Consider the following 27,446-nt stretch of genomic DNA (forward strand, 5'->3'; position numbering starts at 1 on the left):
AATTATTACACCTAAAGTGTAGTATGTTCAATTCAAAATGAATCATCAAATAAATTTAACTCTTGAATTGACGGAACTAGAGAGTTATGGTGTCTGGACGTTTATATCCATGTTGAAAATTCCAGGATAAGTCTGAAAGTTAAGAGCGGTAATAGTATATTACATACTCAGGTGGAAAGTGTTTGATTTCTGTCGAGAAATTAGGTAGTTATATAACTTTATCTCGAGAAAGAAATTAAACTTTCTACCGTGGTTTGTATACTATTTTATTTTCAACCATTTATCAAAATCTCATCGAACTTCAGAAATCATTCAGTTGAAATATTGATTGCTAATAGTCTCTAACAATAAGGTAGTATAGGTACGAGTAGTTATGATTTCAACCACAATAAACGACTGGTGATTTGTTTACAGTCTTGACAATGTCATTATTGTGCTATTCTGTCTTTAATATTTTGAGCTAAAACGTTTTCTTAAAGTGCTTTTAACCTGGAGATTCCTGAAGACGCAGATGTTACTCACCATCACCTGAGCTACAAACTGTTGCAGAGGTGTCGGCACAGTCTTTTAACTATAAAAAGTAAGCCCAGATATCACAAAACGCATATTTACATTCACCCGGGTGGAAAGTGAGTACTTTCCACACGGGTGGAAAGTAAAAGCAGGTAATTTTCATCTTTCCACCTGGTTTACACATAAGAAATAACGTTATTGCATACCTGGTTGAAAATAAAATAATTTGTTTTTTGTTGAAATATGTAATGTTTTGTATTTTTACTTTCCAAGTTTCCAAGTCTTTTTTGCCAAGTTTGAAAAGTTTTTTGCTCTGTTTTATACTTTGTTCGGACCCCTAATAACTCGCTTATTTGATCACCTCAAAAAAGTACTGAAGATGAAAAATACTCAAAACTTTGAGATTTATAAAGCTTCTATCGTTTTTTAAGCTAAAAAAAAATTTAAAAATTGCTCTACAAATTGAAAAAATAACAATTTAGACCCAAAAACTACAATGTTCGCTTTAGTAACATTTTACTTAGTTTCTAAAAAAATAGTCAGTTTGGCAACATCACACTAACCAGTGATTACTTATTTTGGATTTTCAGGACGATTTTAGAACACTCTTTTCTTTGACTTTTTAAGGTAAGAAAGAACGAAAAAATGTTTTTTAGATTTTTGTACCAATATTTTCGAAATCAAACAAAATTTGACAACACTGTCTCGAGATGTAACTTTTGTCTACCCATAACTTTTAATGGCTTGATCAGTTGAACCACCCTGTATATGAAGAAAAAAACTATTTTTGTTCTGTTTTCAACAGTTTACAATAGACTCTACAGGGCGTTTCTAAATCGCGAGTTTTACAGTCATAAAACCTGTTTAATAATAATGTAAAAATACCGTTTTCTGCAGTTTCAATTGTGTTGAGTTTTAGTTGTATGGAGGATAAACAAAAACAAGATGACGTAACCATGTGTCAACTAAAAAAGCAAACGTCAAATTCAAATCATTTACAGCAGGTTTCATTGTTACGTCATCCTGTTTTTGTTTGATTTTTTTTTATATAATGAATGTGGCATATCAAATTACTTGTTTTAGTGTTCTTATATGAAGGTACAGAGCAATCCACTGTATATGTCGGTTACGTCATCGTGTGTGCGTTACCATATTGGAATTTACTCAAATCCTTTACTTTAGCATGTTTCCTCAGTTTTTAACTATCACACATTGCCAGGTTGATATGTTAATCTTTTACAATTTGTATCTGTCATGAGGCCATTAAATACAATTTTTTTTGGAATATAATTCAGATTTATTTATATAAAACCTGGTACCCTTGGATAATGACAGCCAATTTGTCTATATAGTTTCGATTAAATAATTCTATAACCACTATTAGTTGGTTAACCCTTTTTCAGTTTCCTATCTAACAGGTATCCTAACTTAACCTAACCTTCTCGTTTCCCACATAGGGTATTCGAGTTTGTTTTTTATATTTCTCAGTCGACATATTTTTCTCAAATTTACTATAACTATTTAGAATCTAATTACACCAACCGATTGACAGAAAATACAGTATGTTTTTACCATCATTCTAGCCTTAAAAAATATTTTTGGGCCGCTACTAGTCGTTTTTCTCAGATTAACAATATTCAGCAAATTTGAATTCGATAACTGAAAAGGGTTGGTTTTAGCCCAAAAGCTTTCTCAAAATTTTTTGACTGCATAACACTTTTATGATTGAAATCCGCAAGTAGCCAAATGAATATTTGATCGAAAAATATAATAAACCAAAAAACTTCTCGTACAAATTGACCAATAATTTAATCAAATGTTGTTAAAATTCTGTCAAAACACATGTACCTAGCCAAAAAATTGATCGCAAACCAAATTGTCCTACTTTAAAATTTTTTTAAAAAATCATCACTTTACAATTAAAATTTCTTTTCTTAATGAATTATTTTATTACATTTTTAAGAAAAATCATTAAGACCCAACTTGTTCTTTTAGCAACTGAAATTATTCTAAGTGCTAAAAAAAGCGTGGTGTAACTTTTTTGTTTGAAACTTTCTGACTTTTCTTCAACCTATCCATTAATTAGCTATTGACCAGACAGAATAATAAAAAGTTAGTTATAAACTGAGAAAATAAGAGGTAATTTGTATTAATGGATTTAGCAGTATGTTTCATTCAAACTAACTGATATAGCAGCAAAAATTAAAGTAGACAGAAAGAACGTATTATTTCCTCGTCATCAAATTGGATATTAACCACAACAAAATGAACGATTTATGTGTTTTAATTTTCATCGTGAAAGCGTTACGCTAACATCTCAGTTTATATCAATTTATGACGGTAAAAACTCCGGTCTCGATGATTTAAACGTGCTTTTAACTCCACCTACCTACTCCCACATCTATCCTAGCCAGATTTATAGTCAAAGCCAAACACTCTCCTCCTGAAATATTGTATACTTTTCGATAAATTACTAAAATTGACAGGTCAAGTAAATTATGGTAATTGGGTGGAGGTTTGATTGAAATTTGTTCAACTGTCAACACCACTGAGACTTGTCTTTTAATATTGCTTTCCTGAAAATAGTAACGTTGGACATGATCCTAAAAAAAGGAAGACATTTTTCTTGCTACAGTGGCTGACACCCTCTTCAAGCACGTTTCACCCTTAAGTCGGGCAGGACAAGTAAAAGCACTTAAGTCAACTTCCGAGCGCTTTCAAAAACGCTAAATTTAACCACGCCCATTGCTCGATTAAAGACGTCCCAAATCCGAAATAGACAAGGATAGAAACGGGAACACGCTCTTCCTTTAATCAAAGGATCGCTAAATAATATCAGTAGCGTTTTCGAACCGGTCGAATGCTATGGGACAACTTTAGTTAAACTCCCAATTTTTAGCTAATTGTTAACAATGAACCATTATTTTAATAATTTTTATCACGGGTGTGAGTTTAAGAAAGAGTTCGAATACAAGGATGCAAGTAGTTACAATAAGTGCGCAAGTGATAGTGATAAAAAAGTGTTGGGTGACGAAGTGAAAAATACAGGGTGAGTTTAAAAGAAAAGTGCCAAAAAGAAGGTATGCGATACAGTAGTATTTGCAGGTCTTTAGCAGGTGACACTGGGTATGTCAGCGCCGAAAGTTCGATAGAGAGTGATGATGAAAAGGAGTTGAATCATATCTTGGAACCACAACATGCAGGTAAATGATTCTATGTGATGTCCCAAGTTTTAACTAAAAACCTTCCCATGAAGATTAATACTTTATTTTGAGGTACCTACAGAGTAAGAAAGTTTTATTAGAACAAAATGGAAATGTTTGTTGTTAAGTCTTTTGCATATTTTTTTAATTCAAAAACTACAAAAAGTGTTTTTTAAATTTACATTACAACTTTGAAACCCTGTAAAATGAAAGCAAAATCGAAGAAGGACTCTTTGTATATTAGCAAATGCACGTGTTGATCTGTGCTGGTTATATTGTAGAATGAACAAATACATTATGTATTAATTATGACAGACCGAATATAAGGTTTGATAATTTGTATAATGTGATAATTCGTCAAGTCTAAAATAAGAACCTTACAACTTCACTTTTGACCATGATAAGACAGTTTGAAGAATCTGTAAACATTTTGTGATTCACTGAAATTAAAACAATAACTATTATTGTACTAGTTTGGCACAATTTTTAAAATGACTGAAAAGCTGTGCTTAAAATATCAGAAGTTTCCAAACAACGAAAAAGTTAGTATTTATTTATTAAAAAATAGAAAAAACAATTAAGAAATCACTAGAAATTGCAAATTAAAAACCTGACCTAAAATATTGATCAAAAACCAAAAAATTGTTGAGACAATTTTAAACATTCCTGTAAAGTAACACTATGAGACAGAGGGTGTAGTACTAAAAATTAAAATTTGAAAAATATTTACGTAAAATTTTTTATAGTTATTGAAAAAGTCGACTAACACTTTTTAGGAATATGTATCCAACTAGTAGGAATGTGTAATACTTTGTGCTTTCTAAATATCGATAAAACGATTAATTTTTAACAGCCAATAGTAACAATTTTACAGAACATTTTTCTTGACTTCAAGACTTTTTCTTGGTTTAGGATGTACAATTAATGGACCAAGAAAATGCTTGGCATGGGCCTGTAAAGCGTGCAAAAAGAAGTCAGTTGCAATTGATCGGCGGAAAGCTGCTACATTAAGAGAACGAAGAAGATTACGAAAGGTAAGTTAGGAAACATCAACTTGAGAATCGTAAAACACCCACAAAAATGGACAAAAGAAGTCAGTAACACGATTAAACTGTCACTAAGTAAATGTAGCATTCTAAGTTTCCATGGTAGACTAACTTATAATAGATAACCTGCTTGAGAGTGACCAAGCTTACACTGTAACTTAATCAACCGATTTCTAATTTAAATCCACAGAAAGACTGAGAAAATCTATTACTGGAAGATAAAAGAAAATAAGATTGATAATAAGACAAGATATTTTGCAAAGTTAACACGTTTTGTAATACGCATATTTAATATCCAATATTACTAATCAGTAAACTTTCTGTCAGGAAAACAATCGTATAATGTTTAAATAAATCCAATTTGGCAAGCAATTTTAAATTTTACAAATTTTATATCAGAATTTCTGGAATAAAAATGGCCCTTTAGATGATATATCACGTCCCATTACCATTTAATATATTGGGCCTTGAATATAGAAAATTGAATTAGGCAAAGTGGCTTCGCCGTAAAAGTCTTTTCAGCTAACAAGATTTACGGATTTTTGAAAGAAATTGGCTAAGAATGGGAATTTTTGGTTAGGTGAACGAAGCCTTTGAACTTCTGAAACGTCGAACGTGCAACAACCCCAGTCAACGACTGCCCAAAGTAGAAATCCTGAGAAGCGCGATCGAGTACATCGAATACCTGGAAGAAATCCTCCAAGGAGCCAAAACCACCCCGGACCGAAGGGGCGGCTTCAACGCCGCTACCGAATATATGGTAAGTACGGAAAAATTCGTGACCGTTCTTGCGATTACTTTTGTTGCCAACTTTGATAGTTTTATTCCCATTACGATTCACTTTGCGAACGCTCGAAATGAGAGTTCGCAATTTTCGAAAGCAGAAAAGCGAGGAAAAAACGCGTCTAACCCGGAATCCCCACGGGCAAGTTTCCGGTTATATCAAAATGAGAAATATAACTTGCTGTGGAATATGAGACTTTCAATTTGATCGTGGATTTTCAGTTTTTAAATTGAGCGAACATTAGACTATCTAGAGAACAGCTGAATAATTTTTTGCCTTAGCACCAAACTAAATTATTCTCGATTTTATGATATTGCCGAAATCTACCAACTTCAAATGGAACATCCTGTATTTACTACCATTTTGGAATTCTTCTATCTAAAAAATAAAATGGTACAATCATCCGTTTTAAGGTTAGTTTTGAGAATGTCACTTTATAATACTCCGAAAATTTGGAAAAAATTATATAAAATCGCTGACAAAGACTTATTAAAGTATCCAATGCTGTATAGGATTTCAGAGTCACTTACTTTTATAAATATTATTAAAAAATAACAAAGCAGCAAAATGTTTGGTCATTTTCAACGATTCACCATATTTAATGAACAAAAAATAGGTTGAAAGAGCGTTTCTTATACAGGGTGTCCCGCGAGGTAAGGGACAAAATTAGGTAAATTCCAGTCGAAAATGTTCTATGAACAGGGGTCTGCAAATGCTTCCTTAACAAGATATGTTTTTTTTATTTAATAGTGTTATTGTGTTGAAAACAACAATAACCTAACAAAAATATTTTTTTTACAAAAAAAATTAATACTACTTGGAAAATAACTGTTTATAATAATTGTTCAAATTGTCCATTTTCCCACTGTAAGCATAGTCTAGCCCTTTTAATGATGTGGATGATAGCCATTGTAGTTTTTGGCACAATATCACTATTAAATTTCAGAACTCGAATTCACCTAAAGAACACGTAGTGAAATTTTGTCCCTTACTTCGCGGGACACCCTGTAGAATTAGGTTTGTTAGTGACTTTCAGTAGAAGTTCTTTTTGCGTGCATGTATGTACAACGTAAGAAAAAATGCACTGCAAACCGGTTGCATTCCCTAGTGCATTTGATAACTAGGAAAATTTCAGAACATCTGTTTGTCATATGATGGGTTTGATTGTTTTGACATAGAAAGAAGAAATCATAAAATAATAAAACATTTTTATTTGGTGTTCTATCTATTAACCTAATAAAAGTTACGGAAAGTTTACCAAAACTGTGCTGGTACGTTGCATTGTATTACGAGAATTTTGATTGTTCTCTAAAGTTCCATTAAAATCAAAATAAAACATTTCTATTCTAAAGGTATCATATAAAGAAACGCATGGTTTTCAAAAACCCCCCAGTAATTTCTAAGAAAAATTACCTAACCTAGCCTAACCTAACCCGAGAGATCACCAAACAAAAAATATTTGAGAGTGTTGAGAAAGTCTTTAAGAAAGCCAAAGAGAGTTTTGAAACTAAGTCATTACTAAGGCACTTTTTTACGTAGAACACGATGACGTAATTAGAAAAAATCCATCGTCATTGGTTTCCGAGATATGGATGATGGCGCCATCTTAAATGTTTGTATTTTTGAAAAGCGCTTAAAAAAAATTGTTTTTTGTATAATGTTTGCCAAATACATGTTCAGTTTAAAAAATCGGTTTCTTGTCATAACTGTCAGACCGCTGGAGCAATTTTAATCCAATTTAGAACAAATACATAAGAAATTAATTCTCATATATATATATATATACAATCTTTATTCTCCAAAAGAAAAGGCTATCGGCCCTAGTGGCCTTTCTGCCCATAGTAATAACATCATTTAGAGATTAATAATATACACTATTTATAAGCTATCTATATGTATGTACAATTTCAATAATACAGTACTTATATCTAGAGTTAATGTAATTAATTCTCATTATGTGATGTTAATGACGTTTGTCAAAACTGTCCAGTGGTAGTGGAAAGATGGTTTTCATTTTTCTGCCTTATTCTCTACGTCAATGGATATTTTTCAAAAATTTCATTTTTTTTACTTTACTTGTTCAATTTGACAAAATAAGTATCTCTTATAAAATTCTGATTTGAAACTTCGTTTACGAAATAATTGAGTTATTACGTTCAAAGACCCAAAACCAACCCAACCCAACTTAAAAATTGTCTTGAAAACGGTGAAAATTTACTTAAGAAGCTTAAAAAATGTCTTTGTAGCCAGTTTTCATAGATTCCAGACAAATTGAAAGACTTTAGTTTTGAAAATTGACTTAGAAACCAGGGAATTTACTTTGTAACGGTGAAAATTGACTTGAGAGGCTTAAAAATTGTCTTTGTAACCAGTTTTCACAGTTTTCAGACAAATTGAAAGACTTTAGCCTTCACAATTGACTTGAAAACTGTGAAAATTGACTTAAGAGGCTTAAAAACTGTCTTTGTAGTCAGTCGTTATAGTTTTCAGATAAGTTGAAAAACTTTAGTAGGGAAAATTGATTTGTAGCATGAAAAACTACTTTATCTAGAATTTTTGACTACAAATCATCACACATTTCAACCTTGAAAATTGACTTGGACACCAAAAAGTGACTCTGAACCAATGAAAAGTGACATCAGAAACTTAAATTTTGCATTATTTTATATCATTAAGTGTTCATAATTTGAAAATACATTTCAATATTTTAGTATTGAAAATAGTCTTAAATACAGGATATTGACATTAGATTCATGAAAATTGACTTGAAAACTAACTTTTCAGGTTTTTTTACTTTGCTTTTCATTTTCTTAGAATTCTGGACTATTTTTAGGGCTTTAAAACTGCTTTCAGCTTGCAAAATCGAGTTTTAGGGTTATCTTCACCAAGTTTTTGACATAGCAGAATTAAAAAACTATGTTAACATTTTCCATAGCCTTTAACATGCCATTTCAAGCTTTGTCACTATTAAATTGACTTCTAGACGCTCCACTGTGCTTTAAGACTGAAAAATCGAATTTTAAACTGTTTTCTATAGTAAAAATTAAGTTTCAGACTCTTCATTAATGAAAGTAAACAATTTTGACATTAAATGCTACGATATCAAGTCTTAAACACTAATTTTTAGAATTAAATTAGTCCGAAAATTCGGACTGTTACCAGTGTAATTGAATAAAAAAAAAGTTTGAATTGAATAATCAATTTTACACTACCTATAGTCTAAAAAATTGAACGCCAGTAAACATTAGTCAAAAAATCCTGTTTTTTGACTATTTTCAGTGTACTTGTTCCCAAATTGATCAAAATTGATCCAACGGTCTGATAATTGTAGCAAAAAAAAATTATTTACGATTTTAAAACTGAATTTTGGAGGTCTGTGTCTTCCTTAAGAAGCGTTCTTCAGGAAAATGCCATAATGTGGGGCTATCGATTGGTGAATTATTGACATTTAAAACTGGACCACCCTGTATATGTCATTGAATTCTAGGGAAAAAGGGCCTTAATGTCTCTCTGTCTCTGTCTCTCTCTGTTTCAAAACTTTCTTTGGTTTTGTTAAAGAACTCTAAGCAATTGTTTAAAATGCAGCCTCTGACGTTTTCCTAATTTTCCGGAAAACGGAGAAAGATAATTTAATTTGGAAACGGGAAATAAGTTTCACATAAAATTTTCTAAAACTTTCCCCATTTAACCGACTCTGTAGCTCTTACGGTTACCGACATCCTAATACATTGGGACACACTGTATTTTAAATTAATTTGTACATCATTAACTTTGCACTTTCAGGTATAGGCAGTTACTAATATCCATAGCAAAATCAATTACTATTTTGAGGAATATTTATTTTATAAAGTTAAATTTTAGGGTATGATAAAACCAAAAGAACTAATTTCTTCACTAGATTGTTTAAATTACAAGTTAACCATCCAGTATATCGTTACTCTGCAACTCTTTCAAGTACAGTTAAAATGAATACAATTGCCACTATCAAACAAACACATGCAACCCATCTGTGGATGTCGTTTCCAGTATCAAGCCAAAAACGTCGAGATTTTATGATTAATTCCCCTAGACACTAATGGAGTGATAAGTCATCGAGCACAAAAAAAAATCAAGTTTGTGTGTGGTATGTTCATTTCGAGGATAATCAGCGTTTTCGTTAATTACATAACTGAAATTGAAAGCAGGTGATATTATAGATGTTTAATTAGGGAAAAGCGGAGTCTGCGGCATTAACCAGGAAAAAGCACCTACGAAAGGTGATTTATCAGAGCGGGCCATCTGCAAGAGTGTACCTACAGCGCGCGCGACATTTAAACAAATAAAGAAATAAACGTAATAACACGGGGCTAAACCGAGGATACAAGAAATAGTAGGCAAGCCGACATAAATTTCTCGGCTATTAATACTCATATAAATCTAGAGAGTTGCGGAATTTAATTTAAGAAGCTGGTGGGTTTTGCGACTTTAGATTAATCCAGGGTGCCTGGTTGGCCCCTAGCCAGAATGATGTTGCACTTATTTACTATTCACTTTGAAACAATGTTGATTGTTAGTTTGAGACCTTTTGTTCTTCTTGACGATACTCTCGGGCCGGTTTTTGTTTCAACTGAATTCACTTAACGAGTCAGCTTATTACTAGTTCATTCAGCGTTTAGCCCTCGTTTTGTTTCGCTACACAAATGCACGTAGAGATTTTATCAATTTTGAATTAAAGTAAAAGGTCTGGAAAGATCCTTGAATAACAAATTTCCCTAAGGACGGAAAGGTTAAGAAATCGAATTTGTTATTTACGACCCAATTTGTCGCAACGGAACTAAACAGTTTTCAGGAATATTCATTGGTTGTGCTAACGCGTTGTGTCAACGCCGGGAAAGCGTCGTGTAAACCAGCAATTTTCTCCAGACCGTTAATTATTTGTTGAATCAACACTGGCGTTTTGTTCGTCGTATTGTCTATTTGCACCACAAAATTCTATTTTTACTTGAACATCCGGAATTTAGAAAAAATTGGATTATGTGACACAGAAAATGAAAATTTTCCCACTTTCATAATAACAAATTGGGATAATAAAAAGTGCATTGTGGGTAACTGCTTCAAATGAGATTTGCTTTAATTATTATCCAGGAATCCTAAATTATTAGAAAGGTAATTTAAAAATGATGAAAGATATTGACAATGATAAATTAAAATTTTTGTATAATCTCTTTCAAAGAAAACACAGGGTGTTCTATGTATATTAGAAAATCTGTAAATTCATCGCATTTGGTATGGTAATATTTATAATTATCAATATACAGTGTGGTCCTTGATAAATGCGTCATATTTCAGGGCTTGATGGTGCATCAAAAAATAAACCAAGTTTGCTATATAAAATATGGTCAAAAGTTATTTCGAACAAAATTCTAGATTTTTGATGGCTAAGAAAAAAGAATAGACCAACATTATTTTTAAATTGCAGGAAACAGTGTCGTATTGTTTTTTTTTTATTAAACATTTTGTCGAATAATAAACAAATTTTATTCGAAAACGCTTTAGCAAAAAGTAACAACAGGAATGACTGTATGGACGCCACTGGTAAACGTGCCGCTTTGATGCAGTTTGACAGTTTCCTCCTACAAAGTTACGTCCAAACATGTCCAGAAGTTTTGGAGTTTTAAAAAAATTGCGATATTTATATTAAAATTATTTTTCTAATTTTGGCATATAAAGTGACACTTTTCAAAACTGATTAGAGTGACAAAACGTTTTACTTTATGTAACTAGTTATGAAAAGTTCATTTCATCACTCCCTGTTTTTATGCATTTCCGTAGAAACATATGGGCGACATCCATCATAACATGTCGTTGTCACTGTTTATACAAGGTGCTATGAAAGTGAATATTTGTGTTAAATTACTTTAAAAGATGGTTTTTACCGCTTTTTGGTCAAAATTAGAAAAAATTATGTATGCAACACGTTTCGAAAATGTCTTATTGTGTAACTCATTCAAATTGTAGGACCTCGCTGCGCTCGCCCTACAAACATTCATTCGTTACACAAAATCGATCTTTTCGTAACTGGTTACATAAATAGCTATTTTCTACTCCTCCAGGGATATTGGTTCATTTCTTAACAGTTTAGAGAACGGATAAGTAGGCAATTGCCAACGGTTGAACAGAATCCTAGACAATCTTCAGCGTGCGTAAAGAAATAGACCAATTACAGCTAATCTTGAACGTAAACAAAATAATTCTTCTGATTGTCATCCTCACTGACAGTTGGCATCAAAACATTGCATTTTGGCTTATGTTTTGAGGCAATGAAAAAGCCGTTTATTCTCAAATAAAACGAAATGGGTTGGATTTAGGTATAGGCAAGTAAATTGAAACGTATAGTAATTTTTAATGCTCAAAATGATTCCGTCATAAAAAATGTGGGTTTCTATTTAAAAAACTTGAAATTTTCATATTTTTAGTAGCAAGTTTATGATTTTTTTTTGACGACCCTGTATACAAATGAGTCATTACGCACCCTCAGTTTAATAAAACGATCCTTTATTTACAATAACCCAAAGTTTCATTGTAAAATGAAATACGGTTTTGACAGAGTACAAAAATATGTTGAGCGTTGCAACTGTCACTTTTTTGGAAAAACATCAAATATTTCGAAAACAGCTACAGATAGCTACATTAGTATTACAAATTGGGCATTACAAATATGTAATAATATATAGGGTGTTTTATTTAAAATAAGAAAGTTGTGATCGACTTCCGGTATAAACGGAAATGCAACCATCTTGAAAATATTTTAGTTAGATTGGGCATGCCGACATCAGTATCATACCAAATTTTCAAAACTCTCCTATTTATACTTTTTCCAATATCAATCGATGTCTTTCGTCGTGGGACACCCTGTATACTATAACATTCTGTATGTCCGTAACAAAGCAAAATTTTGAGTTTTAAATTTTGACTCTAGCAAACTTGAGTTATCTTCTGATGCACTATCAAACCTTATAAAGCATTTTTAGTGAAAAATCCTGTATAAGCTTTTAATAAATTTATTTTAGAAATAAAAAAGTGAATAAGCCCAAATCCAGTAGCGACAATGGAATTTTTTATAATAAAAACTAACGATAAAAAAAATAGACCTTATTTACATAACTACAAAGGGGGAATGTCGAAATTTGCCTTACTGACATACGGTTAATAATAAAAGAATTACAGTGGCGTAGAATATTTAATAAAATTTTACTCAAACTTTTTTAGAGAAGAAATTGAAACGGTATTATGATCGAAATTCGTTTACAACCCATTCCTTCGGTAATGGAATTTCCTATAATAAAGAATAATGATAAGACTCAAAAGTAGGCTAAAGTTTAGGATAACTGACATTTTGATGGTTTATAACAAGAGACATTGGCATATTATGTTATTGCGCTTTCTCTATTTATTCAAAATAAATAATTAAATGTCAATAAAGTTTGTTTTAGCTTCTCGTTAGCCAAACTGAGTAGGAAGGTCAATATGTTTATTATAATAAAAGACAAACACGTGATCTTTAAACAGCTCAAATTTAAAAATTGTCAACATTTCTTTTCCTGACTGTTTTGGAGATCCACTGTATTGATGTTTATTTTAAATAATAATTAATCTTCTTGGTATGCTCGACTAAAACCATAAACGTACGTCAAATGAAACGAAATTTTTGTACAAGAAGTTTGGCAGAAAAACAACAATGGTGTCTAGTGGCTATGACATAAAGCAACATCGTCCATTGTTAAACAACCGTCATATTAACCTGATCTTGATGCAACTGTTTTTTTTTTGTCATATTTAATTTCAGTATCGATTCGCTCCACTTATTTGTCTAATTGTGTAAGTAATTCTTTTATTTGTGCTCTCTTAACTAACGTTTAGAGAGAACAAGAGAACCTCTAAACCTTTCAATGAGGAACGTGGTGTACGGCAGGGTTGTGTTCTGTCACCCTTATTGTTTAACGTACCTATATGGAGAATATATCATAAGGAAAGCCTTGGACGGCTGGGAAGGAGGAGTTGTCATAGGTGGCAGAAGGATGAGAAATGTCGAGTCTTGTTGAGAGAGTAGAGAGAGTGAGCTTGAAGTTCGGTCTACAACTGAACCGTCAGAAAACGAAACTTATGTAAATAGATCGCACACACAGCATGGAAGAAATGCCTAATATTAAAGATGTCGAGAACGTGGAGGAAATAACTTATCTAGGTGCTCACATCAGCAGAAATGGCGGATCAAGTCAAGAAATTAGAAGAAGGATAGCTCTTGCCAAATCGGCTATGACCAAACTCAACAAAATTTGAAATGATCGGCATATAACAACCACAACAAAATGCAAATTAGCAAACACCCTCGTTTTTCCAATTGCGCTATACGCAACAGAATCCTGGACCTTAAAAGCCACAGACATTGCCAAGTTGGATGCGTTTGAGATGTGGGTCTGGAGAAGACTACTGAGGATTCCCTGGGCAGACCGCAGAACTAACGTATCCATACTCGAAGAACTTAACATCCAAGTCAGATTGTCAACTAAAATCAAAACAACTGATTGTCCAAGTATTTTGGATATGTCAGCAGGAGGAAAGATGACAATCTCGAAAAACTTATGATCCAAGGGAAGGTAGAAGGAACACGACCTAAAGGACGTTCTCCAAAACGATGGCTGGACCAGGTGAAGCAGTTTAAAGGAAAATCTTTACAAGACAGCATTAGAAACACGTCAGATAGAGAGGAATGGAGGAAAACTGCTAAAAACACAACATGAGACTAACATAGGATCATGACGATTCATACATGAAGCTAACGACTAGAGAGAGAGAACTAACGTTTGACTTGCTTCTAAACATTGCTCTAAAAACGCTCTCTTTAATAACCTCAAAAATAACGATATTTTGGAGCTAAATTCAGCTAGTGCTTAGGACATTCTTACATACACTGAAAAATGGTGAAAATGACTTAAGAAATTCTTCCTTATTTTTATCTTTTATCTATTGTTGATTGGTTGGTGGATTTCTCAGTCTTTGGGATAATAAATTTTGTCATGTCGTTAATTTGATGCCCTAATCCCAGAGGCACACACTGTATAAAATGTTAACAAAAGACAAAGCTCCAAATATCTAACGACAAGACTATATCATCTAGAACGCTTTGTTTGGAATATGAGCTTTATAGTTCCAAACACTGCTTACTCTAATCAACTTTTTCTGAATTAAGATAAATAAAGCAGTTTGAGGTTTCTAAAGATTTAAATGTATTTTTTGCAGGACATGTCCACTAGTCAGTACCTGTGCGAAAGACTTCAGCAGCTAAGTGAACCAAAGTATAGTCCCCATAATGGTAAGTACCTTCTTCAGAGATTTATTAGTTTTCCTAGTACCTTTTAAAGTAGTAGTAGTTTTAAACATGTAATTTTTTATATGTATTATACAGTAAATAATTCAGTGATTGCAGAAGAGTAAAATCATTCACCCTAACGACTCAACTAAATATTTTTAGAATATTAAACCGCCAAAAATATACAACCCTAGGCAATCACACATGGCTCCGGCAAAAATGTTGTTTTGTCGATCTGTCAAAATATTTCACGATAACCAGTCTATAAACACCATTAATTTCAGTAGCTCGGTGACACTCTATTTTCAAACATAAAGATCTTTTAACAAACTAAAGAGTCTTTTTAAATGGCATCCGAAGCCTACTAGAGACCCAGAAGAGCCGGAATACCGTTGGCACTTTGAAGTGCTTTATGGTGGTACCGTTTCGGTTAGGCCTTGGCATCGAAGGTTTTATCTCGTGTACCGGATGCAATAAAAATCCCAACTCCACCCCATATTTTGACTTTTCGTTCCTCATCCACTTTGAAAGTGGTGTACACGCTTTTCAAGAGGTGCTTTCCGCTTTTCGGTTCTTTTAAGTGGCCTGTCAACGGCCATTTAGCTTTTATACTAAACAGCGGCAATAAAATTTAAATACCGCAGCATGTTCTCTAATTTGCGTTAGTTTAGGGCTGATTGGAGATGTGATCAGAATAGTTTTGTTCAACATCTGGAACATAAATTTCCTAAACCTATCACGTAGGTAGAGTGACGTGTTTTTCAACCGAAAAGTGATCTGAAAGTCCCCTCAAAAGCGATTACAGGCAGATCGTGAGTCTTTAGTAAACCCCGGGCTTAGGTCTTTCCGCTTTTTATTTTAAAACCGTTATGCGTCTTCCTCGATTGTGTTTTCTTGGGATTTAAAGTTATGAGTGTGTGCTTCCAATATTGATGCAAGCTGGAAATAATCGTTTTAGGTGGGGTTTCACTTTTTTTGATACATCAAAGTGTGAAAAAAACGACTTTTTTTTTGGTAATTAAGTAAATGAGGCCGAAATGAAACGAACGACAAATTATCCATAAGGGGTCGCGCTCTATTCCTGGCATTCCCGTATGGGCCGTGCACTATAAAGCGGGTCGCTTTATTTATTACCGTCAGTTTTGTTTATTTCTTTCGTCTGGTGCAAAAGGCAAAATAAATGTCGCATCTCCGAAAATAAACGATATCAAAACAGCAAAATCCCTGTTTAAATGGTTATAAATAACGGCGGTGGACTTTGTGTAATCTTTATGTTGATTATATTGCCTGTCAAAATCTGTCGATTTTCCACTCTCTAAAACTTTTCCTTATACCCGTTACTCGAATGTCATTTCCTTGTTTATACTTTTAACTGGTCGTTTAGATGCACACTTTATGGTGAAGGTTTGATATTACGGTAATAAAATCTATTCTAGTCTCAAACGAAGGATCTTAAAATTTCGTTGGATAGTCAATAAATAAAATGACTCCGCCGTCTTTTACTTTACGTACCAAATTTCAATTTCGGCAATAAAACGTTTCCGACGAGGCATACGACGTTTTATGTTGCTTCCAGTTATTCCACGCTCTTATATTACCGAAAACTTTTTTTTAGTTAAAATATCGGATGGTTTATCTTATTTTAGTGGTTTTTATGTTGCAGGATACGAAACGCAAAGCACCACCTCAAGTCTGGATTGTCTGAACCTTATAGTGCAAAACATTGCCTCAAAAAGGACTAGGACAGAAAATGAATTTCCGAGAACCTGAATCTTTGCTCAATCTTTTTATACTCAAACTGTTTACCATCTGAAATCCGAATTAATACTATTTTCTAAGTGTATTATTAGTTAATAATAAAAAGTTGTTCCCTATTGGGTCTATTTTAAATATTTTCAAAGGTAAAAGTTCCTTTACCTGTAATAAACTAGGTATTCATTTTTTTAATTAACAATCACACTCTATCCAGGGGCCTGCTAATTCTTGGAAACAGGGAACGGAATTCTCAAGAGAATGTGACAGAAAGAGCTGACAATGACGGGTTCCTGTCACATTCTACAGGTCTTTCTCTTGATAATTCCTTTCCCTCGTTTCAAGAATACGCACCCATCAGGAAGAAATCTTCTGCCTTGTGTTGTTTTCTGGAATTTGTACATTAAAACAATGCACAAATAATACACCAATTCTTGAAACCTTGAAACAGCCAAATACCTGTTGGATTCAAAATGGAAATGGAAGATATTTGTAGCACTCATACGTATACAGGGTGGTCCAAATTGATTGTAGGATAAGTACTTGAAGGGTAGAATGTACATAAAAAATAAACGCCAAAGTGTCATATAAATTATGATTGAACAGTGCCCCCTTTCGGAACTAGCGGGCCCTAAGTATATGCCCCAAGAAAAAGAAAATTATCTTAATTAATAAACTAAAATAAAACTCTAAATTAAAATTTGACATACAACTTTTTTCGTCTAGGAATTAAAAATAAAAAAACGATTTTAGTGGCTCACCTTTAACTCCGCTAGGGGGCACTTTTCAACTACAGTTTATATGACACTTTAGAGTTTATTTTTAATGTACCTACTTTCCACTCTTGAATTATCCTACAATCAATTTGAATCACCCTGTCAAATTGCATACACTCTATACGAACCTTTACCATGATAATCTTTACCTACATAAAAACTGTAAAATAGCACTAAAAACAATAAGAACATTATAATAACAACTGTTGAGACAAAAGATACGAAACAATGCAGTAAGCAGTGCTACGACTCTGAATAGGAAACCCCATACAAACAGACTTTTATAAGGCAAAAGGGGTTGATAAAACTGCGGTCATTGTAATATTCAAAAGTATCAAAAAATATTAAAATAAACTTAAAATCCCTGGAAAATTTTTACAAAAAGAACATAGAAACATGGATGCTGTTTCAACTCTTGAGTAATTGAGTATACTAAAACCTAAAACTAAAACACTAATTCATTTACCTAAAACAACCAAAACGGTAGCAGACTTCGTAATCTTCATTTACCACACTCTTTTTCTTACAGAATCGAATTTCTTCACTTTTCAACGCGGAAAAAAATCAAACACTTAACCACCATTTTGAATTTCAAAAATTGTAAACCATCTAACTACCAACAAAAAATCCCTAAAAAACAGTGCTGTCACGACCAATCAAATGCTTCCACAGCCAACTGATGAAAATTTTTTGGCAGAAACCATACAATGGAAAAAATCCGTCAACTGTCATCTGTCGGTTGAAAATTTGATGTTACGCGGTTTCACTTTACATAACCTTACATAATATTTAATCAATAAACTCCAATCCAAAACAAACCCAAACGTGTTCAATATTCAGCCAGAAAACACAATGAGTAAAGAAATAGACGATTTTATAAGTAAAAGAACTCAGTTTCTGTCACTGCTCGACCAAGATATCGGCCGAAACCAGTCGCTGCTCTCACAAATAGAGGACAACATCCAGTCTCTAGAAAAATCTTGCCAAAACATTGTTGAACTGAGCCAACAACCGGAACGTACCTCACTGATACCTTTATGCAAGCGATTGTACATGCCCGGAAGTATTGTGCATACCGGCGAATATTTAGTAACCAAAAAAACCCATCCAACTTCATATCATGTATTAAAAACCCAAGATCAAACCATCAAAGATCTAGAATCTCAAATTTTGGAGCAAAGAAGCGTTCTGGAAAAAGCCCAGTTGGCTACCTCACAGTTAAGTGATCGTAAAAAGCTGTTGATGGGTGAGAAAGATGAAGACTTTATTATGGAACAGCAGTTTGCAGCTGATGAGGAGTTTTACCCTTTATCAGAAGAGGTTGCTGCTATGCCAAATGAGATTAGATCTGAAAAGGGTGTTGCCATGAAAGTGGGTGGGTTTTTTGAAATTGTGGAGTATGAGGAAGTGGGATAAACACTTTAAACTGCATTCTGTATTTCAAGTTGTATTATTAAAACTTTAACATAGTTTTTGGACACAAACATTACACTATAACATATAAAAATAAGTGTGTGTGTGTATATAATGGACGGATAATTGTTTTGTAAAGTACAATAAACTTTATAAAACTGATGTTTTTTTGTGCTACAGTACCTTTAACATAAATGACACAAAACACTAATTACAAATATACAGTCTTACAAAAGCAAAATACATTCAATTACATAGTTTCTAGCTCAGATCTAGTGGCTTTACTATCAGATCCAGACTCTAGAGAACTCTGTTTTAATATACTGGACATGGTATACTTACTTACACTGCTGGGTAGTTCAGAAACAAAAGAACAAGACTGGCTGGGACCTTCACCCATGGTGACCGGCACACTTGATTTAGTTGTCACACTTATCCTACTGGCATTGTCGACACCGTACTGTGAGGTGTTGTAGGCCGGGAGCCCGCTAGAGATGGTACTGTGGATGCGTTCAGTGATTGCATGGTGCCCATCTATCAATAGCTCATATTAAATAATTATATGCCCAAACTGTAATATAATGCTACTAATTTTGGTTAAATGTGTGATAAAAGTCTTAAATACATGTGCATTTGTGTAAAATGATTGCCTTACCAGAATGATGAGTTCCAAGTGGCTAATGAAGCAAAAAGTGTGTTTTAAAGTTAAAAAGTAAAGTAAAATTGGAAATGATTATGCCTACTATGAGCAGCCTACTGATAAGAGCATATTTACTAGTGAATTTCTAGATTACATACTTCTTTGTAGCTTCATCATAGTAATAGCATATTAAAAACGTTTATTAATCAATTATTGAAATCTAAATAATAGAAGAGATGACACCTCACACTTACCCTTAAATGAGCCAAATCTTCCAGTTTAGTCAGATCTGATAGCTCAATGTAAAGGGAGTAAACTAAAACCCAACCATATACTGAACATATTAAGAAAATGGTCCACAAAAGGCACATTAAAACATTATAGGCAAAAATCATGTCATTCACAATTGAGAAAAACAAAAATGCCAAGAATCTGAATATTGTAAACACTCCAAAAACATACACCCATGGAAGCATTTTTTTCTCATATTCCTGAAAAAAATATCACACTAACTCAAAAAGTTCAGCTGTAATAAATGGAATTCTATTACCTTTCGTAATGATATTATTAGCATTATACTTGTAACAAACACACCTACAGCAAGCAGTATTGAAAACACAGCAAACATAACTAAGGCATTTCTCACTGCAACAAAAAAATGTACACTAGACATAAGACTATAGGACGTCTAAAAGAACTTTTACCATGTCTTGAGCCTACATACACAAACTCATATGAAATTACATAGTAACCATAGTGAGTGCTTCCAGGAGCTGCCATAGCATAACAGTACAAGTCAAAGAAGGAAGAAATAATGGTAAAAATAGAGAGTAACTGAAAACATAAAGTAACTTATTATAAAGTATAAACTGAATTGGTGAATAAACTTACTAAAGAGAAAACGGCAGCAATCATAGAGGCTCTTTGTACGTCCAGAAAAAACGCATCTTGCACCAAAGGCTTTCGATACCAGGGCGTTTTTAACGATCTCAGACTCCTAGTGCTTCGTAAATTAGCACTACTCCTAGTGGTGACATGTGAATATACACTAGGCGTTCCGGTAATGGATCTGGTGCCAGGCATGTCGTGCTTTTTGTACATTTGAGTCCCAGTCAACCGGATTGTATTTATTATAAATAATTATTTAAGCCAAAGTTAAAAATATCTTGCAAATAAACATTGAAAAAAAGTAAACAATCTCTAGGCGTGGCTGTCAGTTGTCAAATCATCTATGACCGACCCTCATTTGACAGGATTTCATTCTTTGAACGTTCAGATACAAAATGGATACTGGAGGACAGCTTAGTAAATAAGATTTTTTAATGAATGGAGACATTAAAACTTCTATAATAAACAAAAAAACTTTTATTTTTAAAACGACTGTATAAATGGATGCTGCAGTTCAATTTGATGAGGTAGCACTCCAAAAGGACAATTCAGAAATGCTGAAGTATCTACAAAATACTAAATTATTAAAAATCCAGTGTAATCCACACCTGATCTTCCTACCTTTAATTCTTTGCCATTTGCTAGTACTGAAAAGGTACTCTAAAGACTTGCCATAGTTGCCATTGATATTAGTAGTATTTAAACTGACATCATCACTTTCCATAATTTCCTCCTCATTATCCACAGTAATAGATGCAGATACTGGCAAATCATCACTTAAATGAATTACATTAACTGCATGATGCAAAGTGTCTACTTGCACATTAGCCTTAAGTAAATCTTGAATGTTATTTCTACTTTCTATACTCAGGTCAGAATAGGCCAGAAAGCTGCAAGACTGGGTGTAATTAAGGTGTTTTTAAAGTTACTCAAGCATTTACCTATCCAAAAAATAGGATATAAAAGGATTTGGATGGGAAATAATTGTTTTCCCAAAATGTTCCAATTTATCTTTATAGCAATGTTCAGATTCTTCTAACTGTATAGTGTCCTCTTGGACCTCCTGTAATACACTAATAATGAGTTCCACAGTACTAGAAATTAAAAAAAACACATACATTTCCCTTCAAATGTAATAGAGCACAAAACAACTCTTGTGTCCATAATGCAGCCATTTTCTGGCTCTCTTTACCTATGCTTATATCCACCAAAACATCAACCAGCTTCTCTATCAGACTAAACAGCAATCCACATTGATGTAGGACGTTCAGTAAATCTGTCCAAGCACCTTTAAAATTAGTTTGGATTCTAAATGTTGGTGTTGTGTCCTCATCTTCAATCAATTCAAGAAATTCAGGTTTTAACAGTGCTTGGTTAGATACTAATTTATTGAAGCAACCCTCTGGTGCAGAAGCTTCTTTAAGCCTTTCCTCAAGTATTTTAAGTAAGAGTTTTATTAAAGCAGATGGTTCAGATGTGGACTCTTCAAGCTTATCATATACCAAACTGCTAAGATTGTTCATATAAACACTTTCCAATTGTTGGTTTTCAAGTAATGCCACAATTATATCCACAACTCCATCAAAACAGTATAAAATGTCTTGATTTAAGGGAGTCTCACTAGTGTCATAATCTACAATGTTGTTCATTAATGACTCAAAAATAGAGAAATCAACAGGCCTACCCTTAATAATAGTACTCTGAGGCTCCCAATACTTATCACATAGCCATTGAAATCCAAAGTCTAACCCCATTTTCAAGTTATACAATGAGGGAATTTGATGACCATGAGCAATATCATGTCTTAAATTAATCAACCACTTGGGTAGTTCATTTTTTGCTGAAGTTTGTGTAAATGTGCCTTGTTTGTCACTGTTCGCAGCAGACAAATTTAGAAACCTAGTAAAAATTTACAATAACATTTAACTGGTTATTTCATACAAAAGATCCTAACAATATGTGAGTTTATACATTACCTCATCAAGGCAATAGCATACAAATGAGCTACATGCTCTTGTGATAAATTTTCAGTGTTGAGCAGTAAAGCTTCAAGTAAAATCATAGTGCCTTCAACTCCTGTAGAAAGAATGGGAGTTCTCAATTTCCATTGTTTTAAAATACTCAAAGCTTTGCTTTGTTTGTCCCTGTCTTTGGAGTAGGCACACTCATACACAAAATCCCATTCCACCCTTAAAAATATGAAATGGTTTTAATTTAAAATCCAAACTAAAATTTAGGATCTTACTTGTTGAACCATGGCACTAATACCAGACCTGAAAATTTTTGTGACAAGGACATTGTAGTTTTATTTAATTTCACTAGTAATTAGCACTAAATTGATGTTAAAAAATATTTTTCCATAAAACTAAACTAAAAGCATGTTTATTTGAAAAAAATTGACCGGTTGGTTATTTATTTTTGTGGTTAAGTTTTTCAACACTTTTAGGTAATCACGTGTTACAACGTAAAGATACCTATAATATTGTCACGTGTGTGACATCGTGATGCTTCGAGGAGAATGAAAGTTTGAGATTTGAGGTTAGGTCTAGTCAAACTAAGCATGTTGCCAAACCGACCCCACTCTCACGAATATGAATATGAGAATATGAAAACTATTAAAAATATCCGCAAACTTTTTTAAAATGCATTCAATAACATAAAAAATTTGCACGTTTGGGTGCTCAAGTCTGATTCTTGCAATAAATGAAATTAAATAAGACAACCCTAACTGTTTCCATCCGGCAGCATTGCACACCGAAAAAATGACGTAAACAAATTTCCTAACCCAACTTTAAAGGTCCATTTTTCAGAGGTGATCAACAAGTTAAAAATGTGTTTTTACTTTTTATATTATGCTTTAAAACCACTTACTGTGTAATCAAATAGCAATTAGCGACATTCTACGCTCTAGCTTCATGAATTCGATGCTCACTTCCACGATAAAGCTCAACATTTGGAGCAAAGCACTGTTATAGTTATTTTTAAAAGAATGTTAGTAAAATAACTTCTAAACACTAAAATGTTAGTAACATGCTGTCGAATAAAGAAAATCTACGTAAAATTAGTTATTTGTGTAATTATTGTGATTACAATAACACTACTTTACTTGAGGCATATTAGCAACTTAAGTAATGTAATTGGGGTTCATGACAAACTGGTTTTGTCAGAGCCTTTTGAAGCAAAACTTAGACAATGGGAGTCAAAAATCATACCTGGTGAGTATCAGGCATTATTAAATGTGAATAGTCTAAGATAAAGTAAGTTTTGTAGGTCTAGGTGACAATGGTGATCCAGCTTTCCTGGATGGAAGTGATGCAATAGCTGGAGAAAAAGCATTGAAAAAGTATGCTTTGAACACAGTGTTAAGTGATAGAATGCCTTTAGATCGTAAACTAAGGGATCCAAGAAGTAGCAAGTAATGTTTTCAACTCAGTTTTTGCAAGTTAAGTTGCACTACATTCTATTTTAGATGCAAAGAACTGCAATATTCACCTTCAATAAAAGCATCAGTTATTGTGATATTTTATAATGAATTGTTATCTGTTGTGCTGCGGACTGTATGGAGTGTTCTTTTACAAACACCCAGTCATCTACTGCAAGAAATTATTTTAGTGGATGACTGTAGCACTGATGGTAACTTTACTGTCTAATATTTGTAAAGAGTGTCTCAAGCTGTTAATTTTTTAGAAAACTTAAAAGGTGTACTTGACTATTATATAGAAACTAGATTAAGGAATCACAATATTAAGTTGATAAGGCTAAAACATAGGATGGGACTTATTAGGGCTAGACTACAAGGAGCTCGTGAGGCTCAAGGAGATGTACTTATATTTTTAGGTGAGTGTCTGTATCAACTTAGTCTCATAGAACTTATACTGAATATTAGTAGATTTTTTTAAGATATTTGATTTAAAAAATGTTATTGTGGAAAACTGTAATAAGCAAAAATGCTTAAAATGGAATTTACCCATATTTTGCAGTTTTCCAAAGAACAACAAAGACTTTTCTCATTTAGTTAACAATGTAAATCCCTATAACACAATCTGAGCATGCAGGGTTTGATTCACTTTATTTTCCTTAAATTGTCAGATGCGCATTGTGAAGCTACAAAAGACTGGATTGAGCCTTTACTTTCGCGGATTGAAGAAGATCATACTGCTGTTTTAGTGCCTATAATTGATGTAATTGAAGCAAGCAATATGGGTTATTCCACTAATGGTACTTGGGTTCTTATAGGAAATATCATAAGTGGTTAGGATTGTTTTTTTAGGGGATTCAAGCTTTCAAGTTGGAGGGTTTTCTTGGTCGGGTCATTTCACTTGGATTGATATTCAAGATGAGAATGATAAAGGAAAGGTGACACCCGTAAAATCGCCAACAATGGCTGGCGGACTGTTTGCTATTGATAGGCGGTTTTTCTGGGATGTGGGTTCTTATGATGAACAAATGGATGGATGGGGAGGTGAAAATTTGGAAATGTCGTTTCGGATATGGCAGTGTGGCGGTCGATTGGAAACTGTAAGTTAGTTAGTTAGTTAGGCAATATATTTCATATTTGTTACATAAAGAGATAACAAAAAGAAACTTCGTCAATAGGCCCATAACAGGCCACATACAAGATATTTTACGTGTTTGTACAAAATGTTACACTAGCTATATATACATTGTTAAAACCATATTAATAATAAAAAAAAAGTCTTGGGAAGAATTCTGTTTTCAGATCTGTTGGTTCCATTGCTATTATTATTGGTTATAAAAAATTATCTGAATAATTTATCTGACTCCCGTAGTTTTTCAGCCTCCTTTGGTACACTGGGCAGTTAATGTCACATGCTGAATGTTGGCTTTCTTCTGCTTTGTATTTCATTTTAATACAGTTAATGCATTTTAATTGTATTGACTGGCAATTACTGCCTGAATGCTCGTATTCTCCGCATTTATGGCAACACAGCCTTTCCTTGCAGTATTTTCCAACATGTCCAAAACCGCAACATTTGAAACATAAGGCTAGGTTAACATGTTCTTGGACGTACACTTTCATCATATCAAAATTGACGGTTTCGGCTTTTAAAAACCACTTAGCTATTGCTGGTTGAGCTTGTAGAATCCAATTTTCTTTGGTGAGATTAGGACACTGTTTTTTAGCTATTACTTTGATTTCCATCTTTAGGTTTGAAATATTCAGATCGGTTTCGATGGTGTCGTTCATTCTGATCAATTTTTCAATAAATTCGGTTTCTGAGTAGCCCTTTAGAATGCCAGTTATCATAAACATTGGATTTATTATCCCACTTTCTTTAATTTTTATGTTGTCCTTCTTTTCCAGTGTGTTTTTTAATATCTTTTGTTGCGCTTCGTTCCGGCTTTTAAAAACTATGGCCCCATCTTTCAAATGCTTGATATTTTTGAATCCTCCTTCTATCCCAGATCTTTCAATTTCTTTTTTAAGTTGACACATTGCTTCTCTTGGGTCTGAGACATCATCTTACATCATTTAACTTATTGAGAATCTCCGGTATTTGTCTGCTATTAGTATTATCTTCGATATTGGAAGCTAAATGTCGATTCTGGAATTCGATATTGGAAGAATATAACATTGGAATACCAATGTTATCTTTATATTGGAAGGTTTGTTTAGTTGACTGTGTCCTTATCAGCTCGGCTGCTGTTTTTTCCTCGTACCTGTAAATAATTTTATTTATTTCTGACTTTGAAAACGTTGAACCCATTGAATTGGATCGGTTTTTCCGTGGAAATTTTTCACCAAATTTGATCATTTTTTTGTCAGTGTCTTTGGAACCGCCACTATTTTCAGCCATCACAAATGCAAAATTAAGTTGTCACTACTTTGTAAGAAAAAAGCACTTTATTGAAGAGCAAACAAAATGTATTTATATACGACTCGATTTCTTTAACCTCAATCAGTAGTGCAAGTAAGTTTATGAAACTGTAATTTTAGTGTGTCTACTATGTACAGAGCGTCTCTAAAACATGTGAAAAATTGTGGTATTTGCTATGCTATTACTGCAACATTGAACATCTTGTATAGGGTGGTCTATTATCAATTAAAGGTAACTACAGCAGGTTAGCAGGACTGAAATCTGGAGATGCACTTTATAGACTCAGTGAAAATTTACTTGGTCTATATTCTGTCAAAAGTAACTTACTTATTGGACCACCCTGTATGATCATTTACCGCGTCTAAATTCAAGTATTTCAGGTGCCTTGCTCTCGAGTTGGCCATATTTTTAGAGATTTTCATCCCTACTCATTCCCAGACAACAAAGACACCCATGGAATCAACACAGCAAGGCTAGCACACGTCTGGATGGACGAGTACAAGCGACTGTTTTTTATGTACCAACCCGCTTTGGAAAACAACCCAATTATTGGAGATTTAACGCACCGGAAGCAGCTACGTCAAAAATTACGCTGTAAAAGCTTCAAATGGTACTTAGATAACGTCTATCCAGAAAAATTCATCCCAGACGAGAATGTTTTTGGTTATGGACAAGTTAAAACCGACTTTGAGATGTGTCTGGATGATTTACAGTTGCCTGAAGACAAAGTTGGACCACTGGGACTGTACCAGTGTCATCAGTTTTTTGCCGTTTCTCAATACTTTTCACTGAGTAGAAATGGGGAATTACGCAAGGTAACTACAAACAGCAAAAGCTAGGATAGGTTTAAAGGTACTGTTCTAGGAAAATTTTTGTGCTGAAGTTTTCAACGAACACGAAGTCCAATTGACTGAATGCCACGGCCATAAACGGGAACAGTACTGGGAGTTGTACGAAAATGGAACGTTGTACAATCCTGAATCGAAAAAATGTCTGAGCAGTAACGGCGTTGATAATGGAAAGGGCGTTATAGTGGAACCTTGTAAGGGTGGGGTCTTTCAAAAGTGGACTTTTACTCACGTTAATAGCACCGCTATTCGTGACCATTAGTCTTTTGGGTTCAGATTTATCTTGATATACTCAGTTTTTTCTCTGTCGAAGCGCTGTTTTGAAATATAAGGCTGATTATTCTTTTTTTCCCAAGAGTTTTATTCTGATATCCATTTTAGTCATAATAACCCC

At 33.4% G+C, this 27,446-nt stretch overlaps 4 protein-coding genes across 4 annotated transcripts; 2 read left to right on the plus strand and 2 right to left on the minus strand.

The window, feature by feature from the left end:
• Positions 1 to 2,779: 2,779 nt before the first annotated feature.
• nau (myogenic-determination protein nautilus) lies at positions 2,780 to 16,769 on the plus strand. Its single transcript, XM_081976406.1, has 6 exons — positions 2,780 to 3,562; positions 3,619 to 3,716; positions 4,629 to 4,750; positions 5,343 to 5,522; positions 14,826 to 14,898; positions 16,559 to 16,769. The coding sequence occupies exons 1-6, from the start codon at positions 3,426 to 3,428 to the stop codon at positions 16,663 to 16,665; spliced, it is 717 nt and encodes a 238-aa protein (XP_081832532.1). The 5' UTR covers positions 2,780 to 3,425; the 3' UTR covers positions 16,666 to 16,769.
• A 2,253-nt stretch (positions 16,770 to 19,022) lies between these two features.
• pasi2 (Protein) lies at positions 19,023 to 20,698 on the minus strand. Its single transcript, XM_081976399.1, has 5 exons — positions 20,368 to 20,698; positions 20,181 to 20,310; positions 20,027 to 20,121; positions 19,731 to 19,967; positions 19,023 to 19,370 (listed from the first exon to the last, which is right to left on the minus strand). Exons 1-5 carry the CDS (start codon positions 20,575 to 20,577, stop codon positions 19,269 to 19,271), a joined length of 774 nt encoding a protein of 257 aa, XP_081832525.1. The 5' UTR covers positions 20,578 to 20,698; the 3' UTR covers positions 19,023 to 19,268.
• A 128-nt stretch (positions 20,699 to 20,826) lies between these two features.
• LOC145727008 (uncharacterized) lies at positions 20,827 to 22,791 on the minus strand. The gene is made up of 7 exons (XM_081976383.1): positions 22,610 to 22,791; positions 22,341 to 22,553; positions 22,049 to 22,263; positions 21,483 to 21,997; positions 21,306 to 21,427; positions 20,986 to 21,254; positions 20,827 to 20,930 (listed from the first exon to the last, which is right to left on the minus strand). Exons 1-7 carry the CDS (start codon positions 22,660 to 22,662, stop codon positions 20,848 to 20,850), a joined length of 1,470 nt encoding a protein of 489 aa, XP_081832509.1. The 5' UTR covers positions 22,663 to 22,791; the 3' UTR covers positions 20,827 to 20,847.
• A 341-nt stretch (positions 22,792 to 23,132) lies between these two features.
• On the plus strand, positions 23,133 to 27,402 carry LOC145727002 (polypeptide N-acetylgalactosaminyltransferase 1-like). Its single transcript, XM_081976377.1, has 8 exons — positions 23,133 to 23,579; positions 23,635 to 23,779; positions 23,834 to 23,997; positions 24,052 to 24,201; positions 24,454 to 24,582; positions 24,635 to 24,882; positions 26,585 to 27,019; positions 27,069 to 27,402. Exons 1-8 carry the CDS (start codon positions 23,384 to 23,386, stop codon positions 27,312 to 27,314), a joined length of 1,713 nt encoding a protein of 570 aa, XP_081832503.1. The 5' UTR covers positions 23,133 to 23,383; the 3' UTR covers positions 27,315 to 27,402.
• Positions 27,403 to 27,446: the final 44 nt, after the last annotated feature.

Source organism: Ips typographus, linkage group LG3, assembly GCF_016097725.1.
Source record: "Ips typographus isolate SLU linkage group LG3, UJ_Ityp_2.0, whole genome shotgun sequence".
In the NCBI taxonomy this organism is placed as follows: domain Eukaryota; kingdom Metazoa; phylum Arthropoda; class Insecta; order Coleoptera; family Curculionidae; genus Ips; species Ips typographus.